The sequence below is a fragment of the Pristiophorus japonicus genome, chromosome 1 (genome assembly GCF_044704955.1).
Source record: "Pristiophorus japonicus isolate sPriJap1 chromosome 1, sPriJap1.hap1, whole genome shotgun sequence".
Lineage (NCBI taxonomy): Eukaryota > Metazoa > Chordata > Chondrichthyes > Pristiophoridae > Pristiophorus > Pristiophorus japonicus.
In genome coordinates, this window is record NC_091977.1 from 230231818 (window position 1) to 230256428 (window position 24611).

Consider the following 24611-nt stretch of genomic DNA (forward strand, 5'->3'; position numbering starts at 1 on the left):
CTTATGGGAGTGACCAAAACTAGGGGTCATAAATATAAGGCAGTCACTAATAAATCCAATAAGGAATACAGGAGAAACTTCTTTACTCAGAGCGGTGAGAACATGGACCTTGGAGTGGTTGAGGCAAATGGCATAGATGCATTTACGGGGGAGCTAGTTAAACATATGAGGGAGAAAGGGATAGAAGGTTATGCTGATGAGGTGAGATGAAGTAGGGTGGCAGGAGGCTCATGTGGAGCATAAACACCAGCACAGATCAGCAGGTCAGGCAGCATCTGTGGAGAGAGAAAAAGAGTTAACGTTTCAGGTCGATGACCCTTCGTCAGAACTGGAAAAAGTTAAAAGAGATGTGACAGATTTTAAAGCAAATGTAGGGGCAGGGAAAGGGGGGGTGGAATAACAAAAGGGACGATCTGTGATAGGATAGAAGGCAGAAAAGATTGAGACACAAAAAGGATGATGGTGCAATGCAAAAGGAGATGGTAATGGGACAAGTCATGAGTCTAGATAGGGTGTAAATGGAGATGACAGAATCATCAACAGATGCCATGGGAAAGAGGAAAAAAAGAAAAAAAACAGGGGCAGAGGTTATGGTTTGAAATTGTTTAACTTGATGTTGAGTCTGAAACAGTTCTGTCTAATGAAGCTCAACGCAAGCTCGAGGAACAGCATCTCATCTTTCGTTTAGGCACTTTACAACCTTCTGGACTCAACAGCGAATTCAACAATTTCAAACCATAACTTCTGCCCCTATTTTTTTTCTTTTCCATGGCATCTATTAATGATACTGTCATTTCCATTTACACCCTATCTAGACTAATTTATTTCCTAACTTGTCCTGTTACCATTTTTTGCCTTGCACCATCATCCCTTTTGTCTCAATCTCTTCTGCCTTCCATCCCATGACAGACCTTCCCTTTTGTTCTTTTCTCCCTTCCCTCCTTTTCCTGCACCTCCACTTGCTTAAAAACCTGTTGCATCTCTAATTTTTTCTAGTTCTGACGGAAGGTTATCGACATAAAACGTTAACTCTGTTTCTCTATCCACAGATGCTGCCTGATCTGCTAATTATTTCCAGCATTTTCTGTTTTTTTGTTTCAGATTCCAGCATGGGCCAAATGGCGTGTTTCTGTGCTGTAAAATTCTATGCAAGATACGAGAGCTGAAATAATCTAGAGTTTATAGACAGTTTGATCCAAAAACAAGAGGTTACTTAATTGCCTATCTTTCTTAATTGTGTATGTGACAGCATTCCGTTTCTGTTCTGTACATACTATGTAATTCTATGTAACCCTTATGTTCTGTAGCTCTACATGCCAAATAATTACCCAGTCAAGCCTAAAGATTTTCAGACAGTTCGTCTACCTGGCTCTTCCTCCCTCGGTCCCAAATTCTCAACAACTTATAGCTGAAGCTGAAACCAGGATCTGCATCTTTGTGGGCGTTCTTCAACAATACCTCTCAAACCCGCAACTTCTACTGCCTAGAAGGACAAGGGCAGCTGGCGCACGAGGGCAGCAGACGCATGGGAATACCAGCACCTCCAAATCACACGACATCCTGATTTGGAACTATATCGCCGTTCCTTCATCGTCACTGGGTCAAAATCCTGGAACTCTCTTCCTAACAGCACTGTAGGAGCCCCTTCACCACACAGACTGCAGCGGTTCAAGAAGGTGGCTCACCACCACCTTCTCAAGGTGCAATTAGGGACGGGCAATAAATGCTGGCCTTGCCAGCGAATCCCACATCCCATGAATGAATTTAAAAAAAAAGAGTACGTGCAGCGATGCTTTGATATTTGGGTTGCCATTATGGATTGAAATAACAGTGATTTCAATTTCATGCAGGAAGTAATACTGTGGACTTCAATCCATTCTAGCCAACTTGGAAAACACAACCAAATATCATAAATGTAAAAATTTACACAATCCATTACTGACACTGAGGACCACAAATTAAAGCAGTAGCATTTGCACTTTCCCTCCAATATATTCAAATTTCCAAAGCAATTGAATCCTCCCTGTTCTCACATCCAAGTTCCCTCAAGCTTAATGAACCATGGAAGAGTTGTCCAATTACCTTGTCGAGGTCAGCAATATCATTGTGGGTTGGTAGAAGTAACTGCAGCTATGTAGCACCACTCAACTGAAGTCTGAAGTTCAATATCCCAGGTAGCATGTATGTAGTAAAGGGAAATATAGTGACCCTGCCACTGTACATTCTTTTGAGACTGTATGGATGGAGAAGGGACTGTCTGGGTTCTGGAGAGAGGTGGGGGGGAGGGGGAAGAAGAAACCGGAGACAATACACACATCCCACTCGCCTTCTCAACCAGAAGTTTAGTTTAACCTGCACACATAACTGTTATTCCTCAATCTATCTGCCACAAAGCAAGCTAAAGAATGCGGATGAGGTGACCTCCTCTCTCCCTCGCCTGTTCCCATCAGCTTTCCGTACAACCATGAGAATGACCAGTGATGAATGATAAAACTCCAGGATAAGTACGAGTGCCAAGGTCAGTCCACTGGATTTAAAATCTAGATCTCCAACTTTAATATTAGTATCTCCATGACTCCGATAAGTGCATCTAACATTATAACTAACAATAATGAGCTAGAATTTTGCCTTCATTTTCAACAGTTTTCTCGGAGTACAGCTGTTTTTTGATGAAAAACCGCCCAGCAAAAGTTCTCTCTTTATTTATTTATTTTTTAAAAAAAGAGTTCCACCCACATTTTGAAAAGACCGCCGGGTAGCAAACCGCCCATGTGCACCGCCGAGAAAACCGCCAGGATCTAAGTTTTGCCTCAGTGGAGGACCCATACAAATCACAGAGGAAACTGCCCATGAAATACTGCCGGAACAGGGCGGTAGGTGAGTACCCTGCAAAGAAAGGCAAGTTAAAGGTTTTTTAAAATTTTTTTAATTCTAAAACAGCAATTGCGTTAATGTGTCTTGAGAATGTTTTATAACTTTTTATTTTTTGTTTAATTGAAAAAATATTTTTGAGTTTTCCTCCCCCCCCCCACCGCAGCCTTGGACTAAATTTTAGTACTTACCATCCATTCCTGTAAGAACCGCCGGTTTCACCTAGTTTCTTTCGCCTTTAACCACCGAGAATATTGGTGTAAGATCCATTTTCTCGCTGGGTGATAATTTTTACCTTAATTATGGAAATTTTCACCAGTGTTAATTGCAAAATATTAGCTTTTTTTTCTGGGTGACAATCGGGCGTCAAGGGGTTTTAGGGAAAGTCTAGCCCTATAAACTTTAATGTAGGAAAACATCTCGAGGCGCTTCCCCCCCCCCCCCCCCACCCAAACGCTTTCTGTGTAGAAATCATAACTTGCTATAGCCTAGGACATCCTGCAACTTTTTAATGTTTTACAAAAATCAATAGGTTATAACAAGTCTCAATAGAAATGTGTGTGTGTTTGTGTATGTGCGTGTGATATATATAAAAAATACACATACATACACACCTGGATTCCTTTACCCAGAGAGTGGTGAGAATGTGGAACCCGCTACCACGTAGAGTAGTGGAGATGAATAGCATAGATGCATCTAAGAGAAAGCTAGATAAGTAAATGAGGGATAAAAACAGAAAATGATGGAAATCTCAGCAGGTCAGGCAGCACCTGTGGAGAGGAAGCAGAGTTAACATTTTTGGTCGATGACCCTCCGTCAGAACTGGAGTGTGTTCGAAAAGAACAGATTCTTAACAAACACTGAAAGGGGAAGAAAGAACAAAAGGGAATGTCTGTGATAGGGTGGATTAGAGAGACAAAAGGGATGATGGCCCAAATTCAAATGGTAATGCCAGGAGTTAGAAAAATATGTCCAGATAGGATGTGAATGGTGGGATTATGACCAATTGCCATTAGAGACAAGGAGAAAAAAAGAAACAAACAGGCTCTGAAGGGGGTGGGGAAGGAAAGGGAGTCAAAGATTGGCAGCCGTTAGTCTCTGAAATTTTTGAACTCGATGTTGAGTCCAGAAGGCTGTAAAGTGTCGCAACGAAAGATGAAGTGCTGTCCCTCGAGCTTGCGTTGAAACAGTGTAGGGGACAGAGAACAGAGAGGTCAGATTGGGCATGCAGTGGAGAATTAAAGTGACAGGTGATTGGAAGCTCAGGGTCACACTTGCGGACTGAACAGAGGCGCTCCGCAAAAGCGATCACCCAATCTATGCTTGGTCTCCCCAATGTAAGGGAACCCTGTCATGGTTCTGAGAGGGAGGGGAAGGGGTGAGAGCAGAAGTGCGTGAAACAGAACTGACACGGTCGAGGGGCATGTTAACCATGGCGGAGGGGAATCCTCTGTTGAGGAAAAAGGAAGACATGTCAGAGGCACTAGTGTGAAATGTGGCATCGTCAGAGCAGATGCGACGGAGACGGAGAAACTGGGAGAATGGAATGGAGTCCTTACAGGATGCGGGCTCGGAGGAGGTGTAATCCAGGTAGCTGTGGGAGTCAGTGGGCTTATAGTGAATATTGGTCAAAAGCCTATCCCCAGAGATAGAGACGGAGAAGTCGAGGAAGGGAAGAGTTGGAGGAATTGGCTCCAATACAGTCATCAATGTATTGGAAAAAGAGGTGAGGGAGGGGAGCCGAGTACGACTGGAACAGTTGGTCATAACCCCACCATTCACACCCTATCTCGACTAATGTTTTTCTAACTCCTGGCATCACCATTTGAATTTGGGCCATCAATCATCCCTTTTGTCTCTCTAATCTCTTTTGTCTTCCAACCTATCAGATCTTCCCTTTTGTTCTTTCTTTCCCCCACTCCCCCCTTTCAGCGCTTGTTAAGAATCTTTTTTAAAAAAAAACACTCCAGTTCTGACGAAGGGTCATCAACCCGAAACGTTAACTGCTTCCTCTCCACAGATGCTGCCTGACCTGCTGAGATTTCCAGCATTTTCTGTTTTTATTCCAGATCCCAGCATCCGCAATATTTTGCTTTTGTGTAACTAAATGAGGGAGAAAGGAATAGAATGATATCCTGATGGGGCGACATGAAAGAGAGTGGGAGGAGGCTCGTGTGCAGTATAAATACAGCATGGACCAGCTGGGCCGAATGGCCAATTTCCGTGCTCTAAATTCTATGTCATTCCTCTTATCCTCCCCATCATGTGGGATCTTATAGCGGAGAGGGCAGACCAGCTGGCTGCCACATTTTTAGTCTTTTCAAATCACTATTACTAGTAAGGTTCAGTAATCACTGTGCTTACACAGCAGCACAGGAAAGGATAAGCTAGGATGGAAGTACTGTAGGATGGGCAAAGAAGAACACTGATTAACAGAAACAATGTAAAGAGAGGTGCAGCGATCTCAAAAAGATTTACTGAAACCGATATCCAGAAACGTGGCTAAAAATCTAACGTAAAGCACCCAATTGTGTGTCCAGTTTTCAATGCGTTAATGTTACCACGCTGGGACTTTCCTATAGAACTGTTGACTGTATACAGACTCATCTGGAATAATAGACATACTACACTATGGGTTTGTTCAGAAGTTTTGAACCTGTAATTTACAGCAAAGCAGTGCAGCAGCTAGCAGTGTAAGCACTCAACTACAGAAATATTTTACTGTAGACGGATCAAACCTTCTAACACGAGCAGACCTTGTGATCAGAGTTTCCTTTCAACCTAAGACAGCATCCAATTTGTTGACAAATACATTGAGTGTATTTTCCCAGCTTCAAGCATTTTTACTTAGTGCAGTTTAAAAGAAGTTGAAAATTTATTGGTGAAGGAATCTGAGAGGCCTTTGTCTGACATGGGCTCATTTCTTCATGGCAAACCTTTCCTTTCTGGATACAGTGCCTGAAAACAAAAGTCAGGATGTTTGGTTCTCCTCTTTCTCAGAACTCTTATGTCATGAATGACTGAAAAGACGCAACACTCAACATAGAACAGTATCTCGCCCACAAACAACGCTAGATTGTCCTGCTCTAGCGTGGGAAAGAACTGGCCAACAAGGCAAAACATCAAGCTGTGTTATCAGAACCCCATTGATACATGGTCCAGAACTTAAAGAAGCGTAACTTTGAAGGTATGAGGCATGAATTGGCTAGGATAGATTGGCGAATGATACTTAAGGGGTTGACTGTGGATGGGCAATGGCAGATATTTAGAGACCACATGGATGAACTGCAACAATTGTACATTCCTGTCTGGCGTAAAAATAAAAAAGGGAAGGTGGCTCAACCGTGGCTATCAAGGGAAATCAGGGATAGTATTAAAGCCAAGGAAGTGGCATACAAATTGGCCAGAAATAGCAGCGAACCCGGGGACAGGGAGAAATTTAGAACTCAGCAGAGGAGGACAAAGGGTTTGATTAGGGCAGGGAAAATGGAGTACGAGAAGAAGCTTGCAGGGAACATTAAGGCGGATTGCAAAAGTTTCTATAGGTATGTAAAGAGAAAAAGGTTAGTCAAGACAAACGTAGGTCCCCTGCAGTCAGAATTAGGGGAAGTCATAACGGGGAACAAAGAAATAGCAGACCAATTGAACAAGTACTTTGGTTCGGTATTCACCAAGGAGGACACAAACAACCTTCCGGATATAAAAGGGGTCAGAGGGTCTAGTAAGGAGGAGGAACTGAGGGAAATCTTTATTAGTCGGGAAATTGTGTTGGGGAAATTGATGGGATTGAAGGCCGATAAATCCCCAGGGCCTGATGGACTGCATCCCAGAGTATTTAAGGAGGTGGCCTTGGAAATAGCGGATGCATTGACAGTCATTTTCCAACATTCCATTGACTCTGGATCAGTTCCTATCGAATGGAGGGTAGCCAATGTAACCCCACTTTTTAAAAAAGGAGGGAGAGAGAAAACAGGGAATTATAGACTGGTCAGCCTGACCTCAGTAGTGGGTAAAATGATGGAATCAATTATTAAGGATGTCATAGCAGCGCATTTGGAAAGAGGTGACATGATAGGTCCAAGTCAGCATGGATTTGTGAAAGAGAAATCATGCTTGACAAATCTTCTGGAATTTTTTGAGGATGTTTCCAGTAAAGTGGACAAGGGAGAACCAGTTGATGTGGTATATTTGGACTTTCAGAAGGCTTTCGACAAGGTCCCACACAAGAGATTAATGTGCAAAGTTAAAGCACATGGGATTGGGGGTAGTGTGCTGACGTGGATTGAGAACTGGTTGTCAGACAGGAAGCAAAGAGTAGGAGTAAATGGGTACTTTTCAGAATGGCAGTGACTAGTGGGGTACCGCAAGGTTCTGTGCTGGGGCCCCAGCTGTTTACATTGTACATTAATGATTTAGACAAGGGGATTAAATGTAGTATCTCTAAATTTGCGGATGACACTAAGTTGGGTGGCAGTGTGAGCTGCGAGGAGGATGCTATGAGGCTGCAGAGTGACTTGGATAGGTTAGGTGAGTGGGCAAATGCATGGCAGATGAAGTATAATGTGGATAAATGTGAGGTTATCCACTTTGGTGGTAAAAACAGAGAGACAGACTATTATCTGAATGGTGACAGATTAGGAAAAGGGGAGGTGCAATGAGACCTGGGTGTCATGGCACATCAGTCATTGAAGGTTAGCATGCAGGTACAGCAGGCGGTTAAGAAAGCAAATGGCATGTTGGCCTTCATAGCGAGGGGATTTGAGTACAGGGGCAGGGAGGTGTTGCTACAGTTGTACAGGGCCTTGGTGAGGCCACACCTGGAGTATTGTGTACAGTTTTGGTCTCCTAACTTGAGGAAGGACATTCTTGCTATTGAGGGAGTGCAGCGAAGGTTCACCAGACTGATTCCCGGGATGGCGGGACTGACATATCAAGAAAGGCTGGATCAACTGGGCTTGTATTCACTGGAGTTCAGAAGAATGAGAGGGGATCTCATAGAAACGTTTAAAATTCTGACGGGTTTAGACAGGTTAGATGCAGGAAGAATGTTCCCGATGTTGGGGAAGTCCAGAACCAGGGGTCACAGTCTAAGGATAAGGGGAAAGCCATTTAGGACCGAGATGAGGAGAAACTTCTTCACCCAGAGAGTGCTGAACCTGTGGAATTCTCTACCACTGAAAGTTGTTGATGCCAATTCACTAAATATATTCAAAAAGGAGTTAGATGTAGTCCTTACTACTAGGGGGATCAAGGGATATGGCGAGAAAGCAGGAAGGGAGTACTGAAGTTGCATGTTCAGCCATGAACTCATTGAATGGCGGTGCAGGCTAGAAGGGCTGAATGGCCTACTCCTGCACCTATTTTCTATGTTTCTATAGTATAGCAGAAAAGAGGATAACATTCCTGATGTCACATCACTGATTCATTGTGACTGACCTGGCACCTGTGCTCACACCATCAGTACATGGAAGATTGAAGGTGTTCTGTTTGTGAACACCTTTTCACCTTCTGCAAGCTCCCAGGCCAGTTATAAAACTACTGTGTGCAGAATACAGTTCTCTCTACTCTGCCTAACAAGGTACCATACATTACATCAGTGTGACATTGCCTTTTACCCACATCAGCCATCTTGTAGCCTCTCTGTGAGATTGTCAGTTTAGAGGATGTGGGTCCACGAGACATTTGCGGGGAGACCTGCCCAAACATTTCACGCAAGGCTTTTATAGGTGGCAGAGAGAGAGGATATTTTCATCTTATCAGTCTAGACTGCAGTCAAACCGAGATATTAGCTGAAAGGACAGTTTGTTGTCTCACTGCACCACCCAGGCCATTTTTAATACTTTACTGTGAGCACCGAGGCCATTACTTTCACATGCACTCTTAAAAAGTGTTTTTTCAGCTGAAACATAGAGCTGGTGCGGTGTATTTTAACACTGTCACGGACTTGCCACAATTTGGTCATAATGGTTTATTGAAGTCACGTGCTGAATAAGACTTTTCTTATTTTCTAATGAATAAAAACTTGGCTTCCCTTCAAAAATGCATGTTAAGTAGAATACACCACCAAAATTCAATCTTTATTTTCTTGCAAGGCTGAGCACACAATTACTGCCCAAATACAAATTATTCAACCATCTTCTCATAAGAACGTAAGAGTTAGGAGCAGGAATAGGCCATATGGCCCTTTAAGCCTGCTCCACATTTAATAAGACCATGGCTGAACTTTCACCTATACGCCAATTTCCTGCCCAATCTGCATATCCCTCGATTCCCTTTGTGTCCAAAAATCTATTGATCTCAGACTTGAATACACTCTGACTGAACATCCACAGCCTTCTGGGGAGAGAATTCCAAAGATTCCCAACCCTCTGAGTGAAGAAATTTCTCCTCATCTCAGTCCTAAGTGGCCGACCCCTATCCTGAGAATATGACCCCTGAAATAGCAAAATATTTCTATGCGTTTGTAGTTCATATCTAATAACAATTAGATCCGTGGTTAGTAGTTTAGTTGTTGCATAAGTGTCTTAGCCACAAATACAGAGGTAAATTCAGAACCACTGAGTGATTGCATATGTCTGCATTTACAAAAGGCTAGTCTTTATTTTGTATACTGTATCCAAAAAGTAAACCTTCCAGTGTGTTACAGGACTGGTAATCCAGAGGCCTAGACTAATAATCCCGATTAGTTCAAATCCGATTGAGAATTTGAATCCAGTTTAGAAAAAAATCTGGAAGAGCGAGCTGGTATGAGAATACAATAAAGAACCAGTCACCATGAAGCTGGCTGATTGTTATTAAAAACCCAACTGGTTCATTAATGTTCTTGGGGAAGAAAACATGCCTTCCTTGCCTGGCTTGGCCTATATGTGACTAGTTCTACACCAATGTGGTTGATTCTTAAGTGCCCTCTGAAGTGGCCTCGCAAGCCACTCAGTTGCATCAAACCATGACAAAAAAAAATGAGTAAACCTGGACAGACCACTCACCTGCAACCTCGGCATTGGATTAGGACACGACAAAGGTACAACCAATTCAGTCAACCCTGTAAAGTCCTCTTCACTAACATCTGGGGACTGGTGCCAAAGTAGGGAGTGCTGTCCCCCAGACAAGCCAAGCAACCGCCTGACCGGTATTATTCTGTGAGTATGACTATCAGCTAATCTCCCAGACTAAAAGGACATAGGCTAAGTGAGTGGGCAAAATTTTGGCAGACGGAGTATAATGCTGGAAAGTGTGAGGTCATGCACTTTGGCAGAAAAAAATCAAAGAGCAAGTTATTATTTAAATGGAGAAAGATTGCAACGTTCCGCAGTACAGCGGGACCTGGGGGTACTTGTGCATGAAACACAAAAGGATAGTGTGCAGGTACAACAAGTGATCAGAAAGACCATGGTATCTTGGCCTTTATTGCAAAGGGGATGGAGTATAAAAGCAGGGAAGTCTTACTACAGCTATATAAGATATTGGTGAGGCCACACCTGGAATACTGCGTGCAGTTTTGGTTTCCATATTTACGAAAGGATATACTTGTTTTAGAGGCAGTTCAGAGAAGGTTCACTAGGTTGATTCCGGGGATGACTTATGAGGAAAGGTTGAGTAGGTTGGGCCTCTACTCATTGGACTTCAGGTGATCTTGTCGAAACGTATAAGATTATGAGGGGGCTTGACAAGGTGGATTCAGAGAGGATGTGGGGGAGACTCGAACTAGAGGGCACGATCTTAGAATAAGCGACCGCCCATTTAAAACAGAGATGAGGAGAAATTTCTTCTGAGAGTTGTAAATCTGAGGGTGGAATTTGCTGCCTCAGAGAGCTGTGGAAGCTGGGATATTGAATAAATTTAAGACGAAATAGACAGTTTCTTAAACGATAAGGGTATAAGGGGTTATGGGGAGCGGGCGGGGAAACGGAGCTGAGTCCATGATCAGATCAGCCATGATCTTATTGAATGGCGGAACAGGCTCAAGGGGCTGTATAGCCTACTCCTGTTCCTATTTCTTATATTCTTATGTTCTCGACTCTCATGATCAAACCTGTCAATCCCCCACAGAATCTTGTGTTTCAATGAGATTACCTCATATTCTTCTCAATTCCCGAGGGTATAGGCCCAATCTACTCAATCTCTTGCCATGGATATAAAACTCTAATTTACGGTGGAGACAAAAAGTGCTTTAACATTAGAAATCATATCTGGAAGAGAATGACACCAAAATGATCTGTGTTCACCACTCAACTGAGTGTATACTCTAGTCTCCTCTTAGGCTCATTTGAAGCAGATTCGTAAGGAGACCTGCTGCTATGTATATGTGCAAAGTAGGACACATCTCCACCAATTAGAAGTTTTATTTAAATTTAAAAATCCCCTGAATGACATATTCAGAACAGCAGTCACCAAACACAACAGTAAGGCTTAATTTTAATTCTCAATGATCAAGTGTATTGTAGAAAACAACATCTGATCATAAATGTCACATTTTTTTTTGTCCCTCAGTTGGCTTTGAGATTATAAAAAAGAGCAAGTTTGTTTAAAATAAGTTTTGAGTTTGGCAACATTCTCCAGTGACCACCCCCAACAAGAAGTATAAAGAATCTAATAAGATTAGCCAGTGATCAGTTAGTCACGCTTTCTTTTATCTCTTTGCATAGGAAAGTTAAGAGGAGGCAATACAACTTTGCCTTAGTAAAAGAAAAATAATCACTTTTATTAGCCCATGTACAGTAACAAGATAGGGGTATTCAGTCTTCAGAAGCTTTATGTTCAATTGCACTAGCAGGCTGAATATTTAAATGACAGCATAAAACAGACCCTCCTTCAAAAATAGAGCACGGGCGATGTCAAGAAGCACTTATTCACACACAGGATAATGAAAATCTGAACCGTTCCGGAGGCCCTTAAAAGTTCGTCACCATCCTCCGCCTGCTCCACAACGACATGCAGGCTATAATCCTTACCAACGGATCCATTACAGACCCAATCCACATCCGGACCGGGGTCAAACAAGGCTGCATCATCGCCCCAACCCTCTTCTCAATCTTCCTCGCTGCCATGCTCCACCTCAGTCAACAAGCTCCCCGCTGGAGTGGAACTAAACTACAGAACCAGTGGGAACCTGTTCAACCTTCGTCGCCTCCAGGCCAGGTCCAAGACCACCCCAACCTCTGTCGTCGAGCTACAGAACGCAGACGATGCCTGCGTCTGTGCACATACAGAGGTTGAACTCCAAGTCATAGTCAACGTATTTAGTGAGGCGTACGAAAGCATGGGCCTTACGCTAAACATCCATAAGACAAAGGTCCTCCACCAGCCTGTCCTCGCCGTACAGCACTGCCCCCCAGTCACCAAGATCCAGGGTGTGGCCCTGGACAACATGGACCCATACCTCGGGAGCCTCTTATCAACAAGAGCAGACATTGACGACAAGATTCAACACCACCTCCAGTGCGCAGTGCAGCCTTCGGCCGCCGAAGGAAAAGAGTGTTTGAAGACCAGGCCCTCAAAATCTGCCACCAAGCTCATGGTCTACAGGGCTGTAGTAACCTAATACCTGCCCTCCAGTACGGCTCCGAGACATGGACCATGTACAGTAGACATCTCAAGGCGCTGGAGAAATACCACCAACGATGTCTCTGCAAGATCCTGCAAATCCCCTGGGAGGACAGACGCATCAACGTTAGCATCCTCGACCAGGCCAACATCCCCAGCATTGAAGCACTGACCACACTGGGCAGGCCACATTGTTCGCATGCCAGACACGAGATTCCCAAAGCAAGCGCTCTACTCGGAACTCCTTCACGGCAAACGAGCCAAAGGTGGGCAGAGGAAACATTACAAGGACACCCTCAAAGCCTCCCTGATAAAGTGCAACATCCTCACTGACACCTGGGAGTCCCTGGCCAAAGACCACCCTAAGTGGAGGAAGTGCATCCGGGAGGGCGCAGAGCACCTAGAGTCTCATCGCCGAGAACGTGCAGAAATCAAGCGCAGGCAGTGGAAAGAGCGTGCGGCAAACCAGTCCCACCCACCCTTTCCCTCAGTGACTATCTGTCCCACCTGTGACAGGGACTGTGGCTCTCATATTGGACTGTTCAGCCACCTAAGGACTTATTTTTAGAGTGGAAGCTAGTCTTCCTCAATTTTGAGGGACTACCTACGATGATGAGTGAAAACCTGGAAATCTAGCCCTCAAAAAGTTGTTGAGACTGGGGGACAATTGAAAAAATTAAAACCAGCATCACTAAAACAGATTATCTGGTAATGACCACATTGCTGTTTGTGGGAGCTTGCTCTGCACAAATTGGCTGTCATGTTTCTTACATTACAACAGTGACAAAACTTCAAAAGTACTTAATTGGCTGTAAAACGCTTTGGGACATCCTGAGGTTGTGAAAGGCGCTATAGAAATGCAAGTCTTTTTTTAATCAATTTTTGATTATGCTTAGGACAAGAGGCTTGTTCTCAAATGAACAACTAACTTATCTATGAGTTAGAAATACCTGCACAAATCTATAATATATTAAATTACCTATGCGTGTCACTTACTCCTTATCTGGATGTCTCGATTCCTAAACCTGTATCTACAGTATCACCAATTCAATCGGAGGTGAATTTACTCTGTCCTAACTTTCTGTGGGTAAAGGCCGAGATCGACTAGTAGATTTAAATGGCAGTGAATTAAACTCAACAGTCGGAGCAATGTGATGCATTTAAGGGGAAGCTAGATAAACACGAGGGAGAAAGGAATAAAAGGTTATGCTGATAGGATGTGATAAAGAGGTGGGAGGAGGTCTGAGTGGAGTACAAACAGCAGCATAGACCAGTTGAGCCGAAGGCCTGTTTCTGTGCTGTACATTTTATGTCATTCTATATAATCCAACATTTTCACAAAGCTTCTGTCTAATTCACAAATTCTGCATTCGGAATTGTTCCGGGTTTCAGTGAAGAGAGTGACCGAAATATCAAATAGATAGATAACCATATTCAGTTTGCTTCATAGTTTCCTGGAGAGGTAAAGGTCAGGGTAGGCAACTTATCGTGAAGCATTCTGCAGTTTATAAGTAACTTACATTTATATAGCACCTTTAATGTAGTTAAAAAGTCCCAAGGTGCTTCACTGGAGCATTAACAAAATTTGATACTGAGCTACATAAGGAGTTACCTTACAGGTGACCAAAAGCTTGCTCAGCGAGGTAGGTTTTAAGGAGCGTCTTCAAGGAGGAGAGGTGGAGAGGTTTAGTGAGAAAATTCCAGAGCTCAGGGCCCAGGCAGCTGAAGGTACTGCCGCCAATGCTGGAGCGAAGGAAATCAGAGATGCGCAAGAGGCCAGAATTGGAGGAGTGCAGAGATCTCGGAGGGCCGGAGCTGGTTACAGAGATAGGGAGGGGCGAGGCCATGGAGGAATTGGAACACAAGGATGATAATTTTAAATTTGAGTAAACAAAATGGGTACATCCCATGTATTCAAACAACCGTACAGCCCCAGGTGACTTCATTACAAAGTCTAATTTAGGACTAATTGTAAACAAGACTTGGATTAATTCAAAAGAGAAAAAGAGATTTCTGATGGAGCAGATGATGGAGAAGAATCTATGGAATAGAGGCACAATATCCATATTCTGAGGGAATCCAAAGATAATAGTGAAGGATTGCTGTCTGTAGCCGCAAGCCACGATAAAGTATGTGTGCAAAATCTTGAATAACAAGCAAATTCCACTGTCGGGTTCAACATTATTGGACACATATACAAATACACAAAGATCATTATATATTGTTTAAAAGTATTCCAAAACAGCACTTCCCTTCAAACAGCTTAGATAACACATCAGAATTATTAATCACACCGAGTCGAAGACCTTCTGGACCTTCTCAGCTAGATTACAAGGACTTGGTGTTTACCAAGAAGCTAAACGCAAACACTTTAGATTTCTGACGATCCGAACACTGGCTTCAGACAGATGAACCATTAACAAAATCATTCTATTTGGAAATTTAAACCATTAGACCATCTGAAGCCAAACTTTCTTACACTTTTGGATTAGCATCAAATGGAGGCACCGTCTGTTTTCCAAAGTGGACATAAAAGATCCCATGGCCACTATTTCGAAGAAGAGCAGGGGAGTTCTCCCCGGTATCCTGGGCCAATATTTATCCCTCAACCAACATCACTAAAACAGATTATCTGGTCATTATCACATTGCTGTTTGTGGGATTTTGCTTTGCCCAACTTGGCTGCTGCGTTTCCCACATTACAACAGTGACTGCACTTCAAAAGTACTTCTGCCCTGAGGTCTTGAAAGGCACTGTATAAATGCAAGTCTTTCTTTCTTTAGCCATCTATTAAAAAATAAATCCTGAAATCTCTTTTTAACACAATCGGTGATTTAACAGCAATAAAGAGCTTTGCTGGCTACAGCCTTGTAGAATTATCATACTGTATCCAAAACCTTCAGGCCCTTAGCTGGTACAGGCAGTGACATTAAGAGCTCAGAAGAACAACAGCCAAAACAAAACTTCAAATACAGTTCCTTCTATTCGGAGACTTCCCCATGAAGCTATGTAAAGTGGAGGTGTCTGGGGTAGATACTGTCCTATCATTGAGCAGTATCGCTCCTCTGGTTATAGTTGGGTGCCAGTTTTGGAATGCCTCTCCATTCCTGATGGAAGCCGCTGCAACTATTCAGTTGTCGAGCTCACCAATTGTATATTCATTAATATCTCACCTGCAAGTGTTAGTAACTTTGTGCCATGTATATTGCCCAAAGGCATTAACTGTGAATCAACAGCAGTAAAGGACTTTCTTTGATGCTTTACTTTCACTTAAAGTTTGTCTCCCTGAGCTCTAAAGTACCGACCTATTTAATCAGCCTACAGCCAAATTAGTGGGCATTATTAAAGCGAAACAATGATGTTAATTTAAAATTAAAATAAATAATTGTATTTGTATAGCACCAAATGTTATTAAAATGTCTAAAAGCCCTTTATACATTTCATTTATTTTGGAGTACATGGACTTATGTCAGCAAACAACAGCAATTTGCATTTATATAGCGCCCTTAATGTAGTAAAAGTTGGCATCTAGGTACATAGGAGATATTAGGGCAGGTGACCAAAAGCTTGGTAAAGAGGTAGGTTTTAAGGAGCGACTTAAAGGAAGCAAGAGATAGAGAAACGGAGAGGTTTGGGGAGGGAATTCCAGAGCTGAGGGTCTTCGCAACTGAAGGCACGACTGCCAATGGTTGAGCGATTAAAATTGGGACGCAAGAGGCCAGAATTGGAGGAGCACAGAGATCTTGGAGGGTGGCAGGGCTGGAGGAGGTTACAGAGATAGGAAGGGACAAGGCCATGGAAGGATTTGAAAACAAGGAAGAGACTTTTTTTTAAAATCTAGCCGCCGCCCATCTGGGAGCCTATGTGGGTAAGCGAGCACAGGGGTGATGAGTGAACGCCACTTGGCGTGAGTTAGGATATGGGCAGCAGAGTACACTCCAAAAGCAATTAATTATATAATGGCTATGAGACATTTAAATAACATTAAGGTGCTATATAAATACAACCATTTATTTTAACTTTAAGTCAACATTGTTGTTTTGGTTTAATAATGTTCACCAATTTGGCTGTAAGCTAATTAAAAAGGAGTGGGTATAGATAGTGATATTAGAACTCAGGGAGACAAAGAAGAAAACTATTCTATTTTTGGGTGGTATTTGGTACAGGAAGAATGTTAGTCATGACACCAAGCACTTCAAGACACTGATCTACCATCTTGAACACTCAATTACTCAGTCACATTAATGGTAGACCTTAGATTGCTGACAGAGCCTGGGAAACCCATTTCTTCCTGGGGCTATTTTTTTAACACCAGCGTGTTAACTGAAAGCAAATAATAAAATTACAGTAATAGATTATTGCATTAACACAAAGCAACGTTTTACATTGAACACTTTTGTCTCCATGTTGTTTCGCCTTCACTGCTTTTGTCTATAATATTTTAACTTCAATTTTATTCTATTTCACCCATTCAAATCCTTTTTTTCCTATTAAAGTGTTGTCTCCCTTATATTAAAGTGCTTTATGTGCCAGCTGTGGCTCAGTGGGCAACACTCTCGCCTGAGTCAGAAGGTTGTGGGCTCAAGTCCCCGCTCCAGACACTCGAGCACAAAAATCTAGACTGACACTCCAATGCAGTGCTGAGGAACAGTTGCACTGTTGGAGGTGCCGACTTTCAGATGAGACGTTAAACAGATGGTCTCTCAGGTGGATGTAAAAGATCCCGTGGCACTATTTTGAAGAGGAGCAGGGGAGTTCTCCCTGATGTCCTGGCCAATATTTACGTCTTAATCAACATCACTAAAACAGATGATGTGGCATCTTGCTGAGCACAAATTGGCTGCCGCGTTTCCTACATTACAAGTGGTGGCACTTCCAAAAGTACTTCATTTTCTGTAAATGCTTTAGAGCATCCGGTGATCGTGAAAGGCGCTATATAAATGCAAGTTCTTTCTTTTTCTTTTGCCTTGTGTATTTGGATGATAGGCTCAAAAAACATTTTTATTGGTTGAAAGCAGCTTTAAAAAAAAATCTGCTAAGAGTATCATTTTCTTGTAGAAAAAAAGGGGAAGTATTTTAAACAAAATTGCTCACCTAGATTTTCCACTCCTGTAAGTTAAGAATCAGCTTATCATTGATTACGACAACAACTTTTATTTATATAGCGCCTTTAACGTAGTAAAACATCCTAAGGCGTTTCACAGCAGTTTTACAAGACAAAACAGATAAATTTGACACCGAGTCACACAAGAAGAAATTATGGCAAATGACCAAAAGCTTGGTTAAAGAGATAGGTTTTAAGGAGCATCTTAGAGGAGGAAAGAGAGGTAGAGAGGTAGAGAGGCAGAGAAGTTTAGGGAGGGAGTTCCAGAGCTTAGGGCCCAAACAGCTGAAGGCACAGCCACCAATGGTTGAGTAGTTATAATGAGGGATGCTCAAGAGGGCAGAATTTGAGAAGTGCAGATAGTGTGGGGTTGTGAGGCTGAAATAGATTACAGAGATAGGGAGGAGCAAGGCCATGGAGAGATTTGTAAACAAGGATGAGAAGTTTGAAATCGAGGCATTGTTTAACTGGGAGCCAGCACAGGGGTGATGGATGATCATGACTTGGTGCGAGTTATGACACGGGCTGCTGAGTTTTGGACGACCTCAAGTTTACGTAGTGTCATCATCATAAGCAGTCCCTTAAAAACATAGAAACATAGAAAATAGGTGCAGGAGTAGGCCATTCGGCCCTTCGAGCCTGCAACGCCATTCAATGAGTTCATGGCTGAACATGCAACTTCAGTACCTCATTCCTGCTTTCTCACCATACCCCTTGATCCCCCTAGTAGTAAGGACTACATCTAACTCCTTTTTGAATATATTTAGTGAATTGGCCTCAACAATTTTCAGTGGTAGAGAATTCCACAGGTTCACCACTCTCTGGGTGAAGAAGTTTCTCCTCATCTCGGTCCTAAATGGCTTTCCCGTTATCCTTAGACTGTGACCCCTGGTTCTGGACTTCCCCAACATTGGGAACATTCTTCCTGCATCTAATCTGTCTAAACCCGTCAGAATTTTAAACGTTTCTATGAGATCCCCTCTCATTCTTCTGAACTCCAGTGAATACAAGCCCAGTTGATCCAGCCTTTCTTGATATGTCAGTCCCGCCATCCCGGGAATCAGTCTGGTGAACCTTCGCTGCACTCCCTCAATAGCAAGAATGTCCTTCCTCAAGTTAGGAGACCAAAACTGTACACAATACTCCAGGTGTGGCCTCACCAAGGCCCTGTACAACTGTAGTAACACCTCCCTGCCCCTGTACTCAAATCCCCTCGCTATGAAGGCCAACATGCCATTTGCTTTCTTAACCGCCTGCTGTACCTGCATGCCAACCTTCAATGACTGATGTACCATGACACCCAGGTCTCGTTGCACTTCCACTTTTCCTAATCTGTCACCATTCAGATAATAGTCTGTCTCTCTGTTTTTACCACCAAAGTGGATAACCTCACATTTATCCACATTATACTTCATCTGCCATGCATTTGCCCACTCACCTAACCTATTCACGTCACTCTGCAGCCTCATAGCATCCTCCTCGCAGCTCACACTGCCACCCAACTTAGTGTCATCCGCAAATTTGGAGATACTACATCTAATCCCCTCGTCTAAATCATCAATGTATAATGTAAACAACTGGGGCCCCAGCACAGAACCTTGCGGTACCCCACTAGTCACTGCCTGCCATTCTGAAAAGTACCCATTTACTCCTACTCTTTGCTTCCTGTCTGACAACCAGTTCTCAATCCACGTCAGCACACTACCCCCAATCCCATGTGCTTTAACTTTGCACATTAATCTCTTGTGTGGGACCTTGTCGAAAGCCTTCTGAAAGTCCAAATACACCACATCAACTGGTTCTCCCTTGTCCACTCTACTGGAAACATCCTCAAAAAATTCCAGAAGATTTGTCAAGCATGATTTCCCTTTCACAAATCCATGCTGACTTGGACCTATCATGTCACCTCTTTCCAAATGCGCTGCTATGACATCCTTAATAATTGATTCCATCATTTTACCCACTACCGATGTCAGGCTGCCCTGTCTATAATTCCCTGTTTTCTCTCCCTCCTTTTTTTAAAAAAGTGGGGTTACATTGGCTACCCTCCTCCATAGGAACTGATCCAGAGTCTATGGAATGTTGGAAAATGACTGTCAATGCATCCGCTATTTCCAAGGCCACTTCCTTAAGTACTCTGGGATGCAGACCATCAGGCCCTGGGGATTTATCGACCTTCAATGCCATCAATTTACCCAGCACAATTTCCCGACTAATAAGGATTTCCCTCAGTTCCTCCTTCTTACTAGACCCTCTGACCCCTGTTATATCCGGAAGGTTGTTTGTGTCCTCCTTAGTGAATACCGAACATAAGTACTTGTTCAAGTGGTCTGCCATTTCTTTGTTCCCCATTATGACTTCCCCTGATTCTGACTGCAGGGGACCTACGTTTGTCTTTACTAACCTTAGAGGATGACTTGCTTCCACGCCAAAAAGGCATGAGTTCACAGGTGTTTCAAACCTAATATTCCAGATCCTGAACTACACCTTGAAGGGTGGAAGATACCGGTGCGTGGATTTTTAAAAAAAATGTGTGGTGACCGTTGCACACCAGCCACCACACGGGCTTCACAGAGCTAGGTCTTGGTCCAGTGGCAAGGATTAACCAAGATGACCAGAGACCAGCTCTGCTGCAGGTAGTGTAGAATGTGGGAGGCCAGCCGGGAGTGAGTTGGAATAGTCAAGTCTAGAGGTAACAAAAGCATGGATGAGGGTTTTAGCAGCAGAAGAGCTGAGGCAGGGGCGGAAGTGGGCAATGTTATGGAGGTGGAAAAAGGCGGTTTTAGTTATGCCGCGGATATGTGGCCAGAAACTCATTTCAGGGTCAAATATGACGCCTGGGTTGCGAACAGTCTGGTTCAGTCTCAGATAGATGCTAGGGAGAGGGATGGAGTCAGTGGTTAGAGAACACAGTTTGTGGAGGGGACCAAAGACAATGGCTTCGGTCTTCCCAATATTTAATTGGAGAAAATTTCTGCTCATCCAGTACTGGATGTCGGACAAGCAGTCTGACAAAATATAGACCAATGAAGGGTCGAGTGAAGTGGTGGAGAGATAGAGCTGGGTGTCGTCAGTGTAGATGTGAAAACTGACTCCATATTTTCAGATGATATCGCCAAGGGGTTGCATATAGATGAGAAATAGGAGGGGGAGTCAAGGATAGATCCTTGGGGAACACTAGAGTGGGAAGAGAAACCATTGCAGGAGAATTTCTGGCTACGATTAGATAAGAGTCGAGCCAGGTGAATGCAGTCCCGCCTAACTGGACGATGGTGGAGAGGCTTTGGAGGAGGTGGAGTGGTCAACTGTGTCAAAGGCTGCAGACAGGTCCAGGAGGCCGAGGAGGGATAATTTACCTTTGTCACAGTCACAAAGGATGTCATTTGTGACTTTGATGAGAGCCGTTTTGGTACTGTGGCAGGGGCGAAAATCAGATTGAAGGGATTCAAACAACTGAATTCAGGGAAAGATGGTAACGGGTTTGAGAGGCGACAACACGTTCAAGTACTTTGGACAGGAAAGGGAGGTTGGAGATGGGTCGATAGCTAGCAAGCACAGTAGGGTCAAGACTACATTAAAATAGGCCAATAAAGCTGCTATTGGTTGCAGACTGAACTTTGGAAAAACCAAGAGTTCAAATGGGCTCTTGTAACTGATTTGGGTTATGTTGACCAACTCAAGATAGCCTTTCTCTATTCACCCGATCAAAACTCCTTTATAATGTTAACAACCTCGATTAAATTTCCTCACTGTTCTTTTCTTCAGTGGAAATAGTTACAGTATCTCAAGTCTCACTTCTAGATTCCCATCCCCGTCATCATCTTAGTGCAGTGTTGACCAATACATTAGCCACTAACCACCAATGTTCCCTCCAAGGTGCGTTACAATCAGGAGGTGCCACGCAGGCCACTCATCAGCCACTACAAAATACCACGCAGCAAATTTAAAGGGACTGTGCTCTTAGACCGCAATCGAGAGAGAACATTGCTAGCCACATGTGGCGAATTGGAAATCCAGATGTTGCTAATTGCATTTCTGATTAGTAAATAATCAACACCATCGTTAGGCATGTGATCTCAATACTTAAATTGACATGGCGTATGCAAGTGTTTTTTTTTAAACATTTTGTGCATTGTTGGTAAAATGGTAACACCTAAAGCAATGTGTGAATGTTTTTTGGTCGTCGCAAGTGCTTAATATCCGTGGTTACTGAATGCTGGAAGATGTTGTTAAGTAAATACACTCGTGAAGTACATTTACTTGTATTTTGAGAGTGTATGCAAGACCTTTCACTACTAAAATTAGTGCATATGGCTAAAATGGTGTCACCATTGCCATTCCTGCAGCTAGTCAGTGATTTTTATTGGACAATACGGCCCTAGTGATTTTTTGCTACATGCTCTCTATGGCTTTAGGTCCTTTCTATAATGCGGAAGGGCAAAACTGCACGTTACTCTAATTGTGGCCTAACCACTGCCGTATGCAACTTTATAATCAGTCTTGTACTCTATGCCTCCATTTACAAAACTGAAAATGCTGTTAACTGTTTCCATGGCTTTATTTACCGGCACTCGAGCTTTCAGGGAATTACATATTTGAAGCCCTGGGTCTTGTTCATCCACACCCTATCTTTGTGTCCTTAGCAAATTTCTATATCGTATTCAAATCATCTATATTTAAAATCGAGAACAAAATGGGACACAGTACTGACACATGAGATACACCACCTCCCCCCCCCCCAATTCTTCTAGAAACTCATATTAGCTGAACTCTTTGATGCTTCTCACAATACCACCCTTCTATCCCTGCCATTACACCTCTTCTTACACAATTTTTGCAGAACTGGCGTGCGGTATACGTGCATTGAATCATACAGTTCAGAAGGCCATTCAGCTCATTCTGGCTCTTTGAAAGAGCTATCCAATTAGCCCCACTTCCCTGTTCTTTCCCCATAGCCCTGCATTTTTTGCCCTTCAAATATTTCTCCAACTCCTTTTTGAAAGTTACTATTGAATCTACTTCCACCACCCTTTCAGGCAGTGCATTCCAGATCACAATAACTCGCTACATTAAAAACAATTCTCCTTATCTCCCCTCTGGTTCTTTTACCAATTGTCTTAAATTTGTGTCCTCTGGTTACTGATCCTCCTGCCAGTGGAAATAATTTCTCCCTGTTTGCTCTATCAAAATCCTTCAAAAACCTCTATTAAATCTCCCCTTAACCGGCTCTGCTCCAAGAAGAACAATCCCAGTTTCTCTGGTCTCTCCACATAACTGAAGTTCCTAATCCCTGGTACTATCCTCGTAAATCTCCTTTGCATCATCTCCAAGGCCCTGACATCATTCCTAAAGTGTGGGGCTCAGAATCAGTCACAATACCACAATTGGCTGAACCAGTGATTTATAAAGGTTTAGTAAAGATTGCTTGCTTTTGTACTCTATGCCTCCGCTTATAATGCCAAGGAACCTGTATGCTTTAAAAAAAGACATATAAACCAACGATCCCTATACGATGCGTGGCCACGTGGATCTCTGCTGGTCCCACGCAGCCCGGGATCGGCTTTTTCAATGCAAAGTTTCACGCATGTGCAAAACTGTGAATGGGCCACAAAATATTAGGCGGAACACTGATATAACCATGTCCTGCCACCTTCAAATGTACATACATTGATCATCTGATTTATCTATACAATAATTATTGCGTTCAGATCCCCGCTTATAACATAGGAACATTCATAACGTAGGCCATTCAGCCCTCGAGCCTTTAATGCCAATGAGATCATGGCTAATCTGTATCTTAATTCCGTCCACCCACCTTGGCTCCATATCCTTTTATAACCTCGTCTAGCAAAAATCTATTGATCTCCGATTTAAGAGCTAGCATCTACTGCTTTTTTGCGGAGAGAGTTCCACACTTCTACCACCCATTGCGTGAAGAAGTGTTTCCCAACTTCTCTCCTGAATGGCTTGGCTCTGATTTTGAGGTCATGTCCCTTGTCCTGGACACCCTCAGCTGCAGGAAAAAACAAAACCAATAGAATGCCACTCTTAAAAACATAAAAATTAGGAGCAGGAGTTGGCCATTTGAGCCTGTTCCACTTCAGGAAGATCATGGCTGATGTTCTATCTGAACTCCAATTTCCTGCTTGATCCCCATATCCCTCTATTCCCTTAGTATCCAAAGATCTATCTTGAATATACGCAATGACTGAGCATCCACAGCACTCTGGGGTAGAGAATTTCATATATCCCCAACCATCTGAGTGATGACATTTCTCCTCATCTCAATCCTAAATGGCCGACCCCTTATCCTGAGACTATGACTTCTAGTTATAGACTCCCCAGCCAGGTAAAAGAATCTCTCAGCATCTACACTCTCAATCCATCTCAGAATCTTGTATGTTTGAATGAGATCATCTCTCATTCTTCTAACCTCTACTCAATGTCTCCTCAAAGGGCAACCCTCTCATCCCAGAAATCAGTCTGAATCTTTATTGAAGTCCCTCCAAGGCAAGTATATCCTTTCTTAGGCGAGGAGACCAAAACTGTGCACAGTGGCTCATTTTTAATTGAAAGTGTGGCCTCTATTCGCTGCCTTGTCACCTGGTAGCTCCACAAGTTGATCCAGCCGGCAATCCGCGTCATTCTCACTGCCTGTACTGCCGTCACTCCTGAGTGCCGGTGTTGCTGACAGGCCTAACTAGCAGCCCGAGGCCTGTAGTTGCCTCGGTCGACACACAACCCCCCTCCTCCCCGGTCTCTTACCTGCAGCAGTCGTTCACTCCCCCGATCTTCTTCACACTTGACTTAAATTAGTTTATTTTAACTGTTTTTGTTTAATGCTAAAGCATCCTGTTCCCCCCTCCTCGTGATCCGGTGGCGAGCATTTGCTGTTTTATTTTCGCTCAGGTCCCCCGCCCGCCGGGGACAGACCTCTCAAGCCGCTGCCTGTGAGGGTGTTACACCATCACACAAGCACGGTGGGTGACGGGGCGGCGCTGGAGGACCAAACGCCGGAGGACCAATACCAGTCCCGCGCAGGCCGCCGGGACACTGGAGGACCAATACCATTCGCGCGCTGGCCGCCGGGACA

General features: G+C 43.4%; 2 protein-coding genes across 4 annotated transcripts in view; both read right to left on the reverse strand.

The window, feature by feature from the left end:
* Positions 1–11873, reverse strand: part of LOC139268925 (E3 ubiquitin-protein ligase Topors-like) — a 44255-nt gene extending 32382 nt beyond the window's left edge. For both annotated transcript variants that reach the window (XR_011594135.1, XM_070887782.1), the window contains exon 1: positions 11823–11873. Coding sequence is in view for 1 of the 2 variants with exons in the window: in XM_070887782.1 (XP_070743883.1) it covers positions 11823–11852 (30 nt within the window). In the remaining variant the exon portion in view is untranslated. The remainder of the gene's footprint in view (positions 1–11822) is intronic.
* rigi (RNA sensor RIG-I) overlaps positions 1–24588 on the reverse strand; it is a 159659-nt gene extending 135071 nt beyond the window's left edge. For both annotated transcript variants that reach the window (XM_070887816.1, XM_070887799.1), the window contains exon 1: positions 24284–24588. The gene's annotated coding sequence lies outside the window, so the exon portion shown is untranslated. The remainder of the gene's footprint in view (positions 1–24283) is intronic.
* Between the last annotated feature and the right edge of the window lie 23 nt (positions 24589–24611).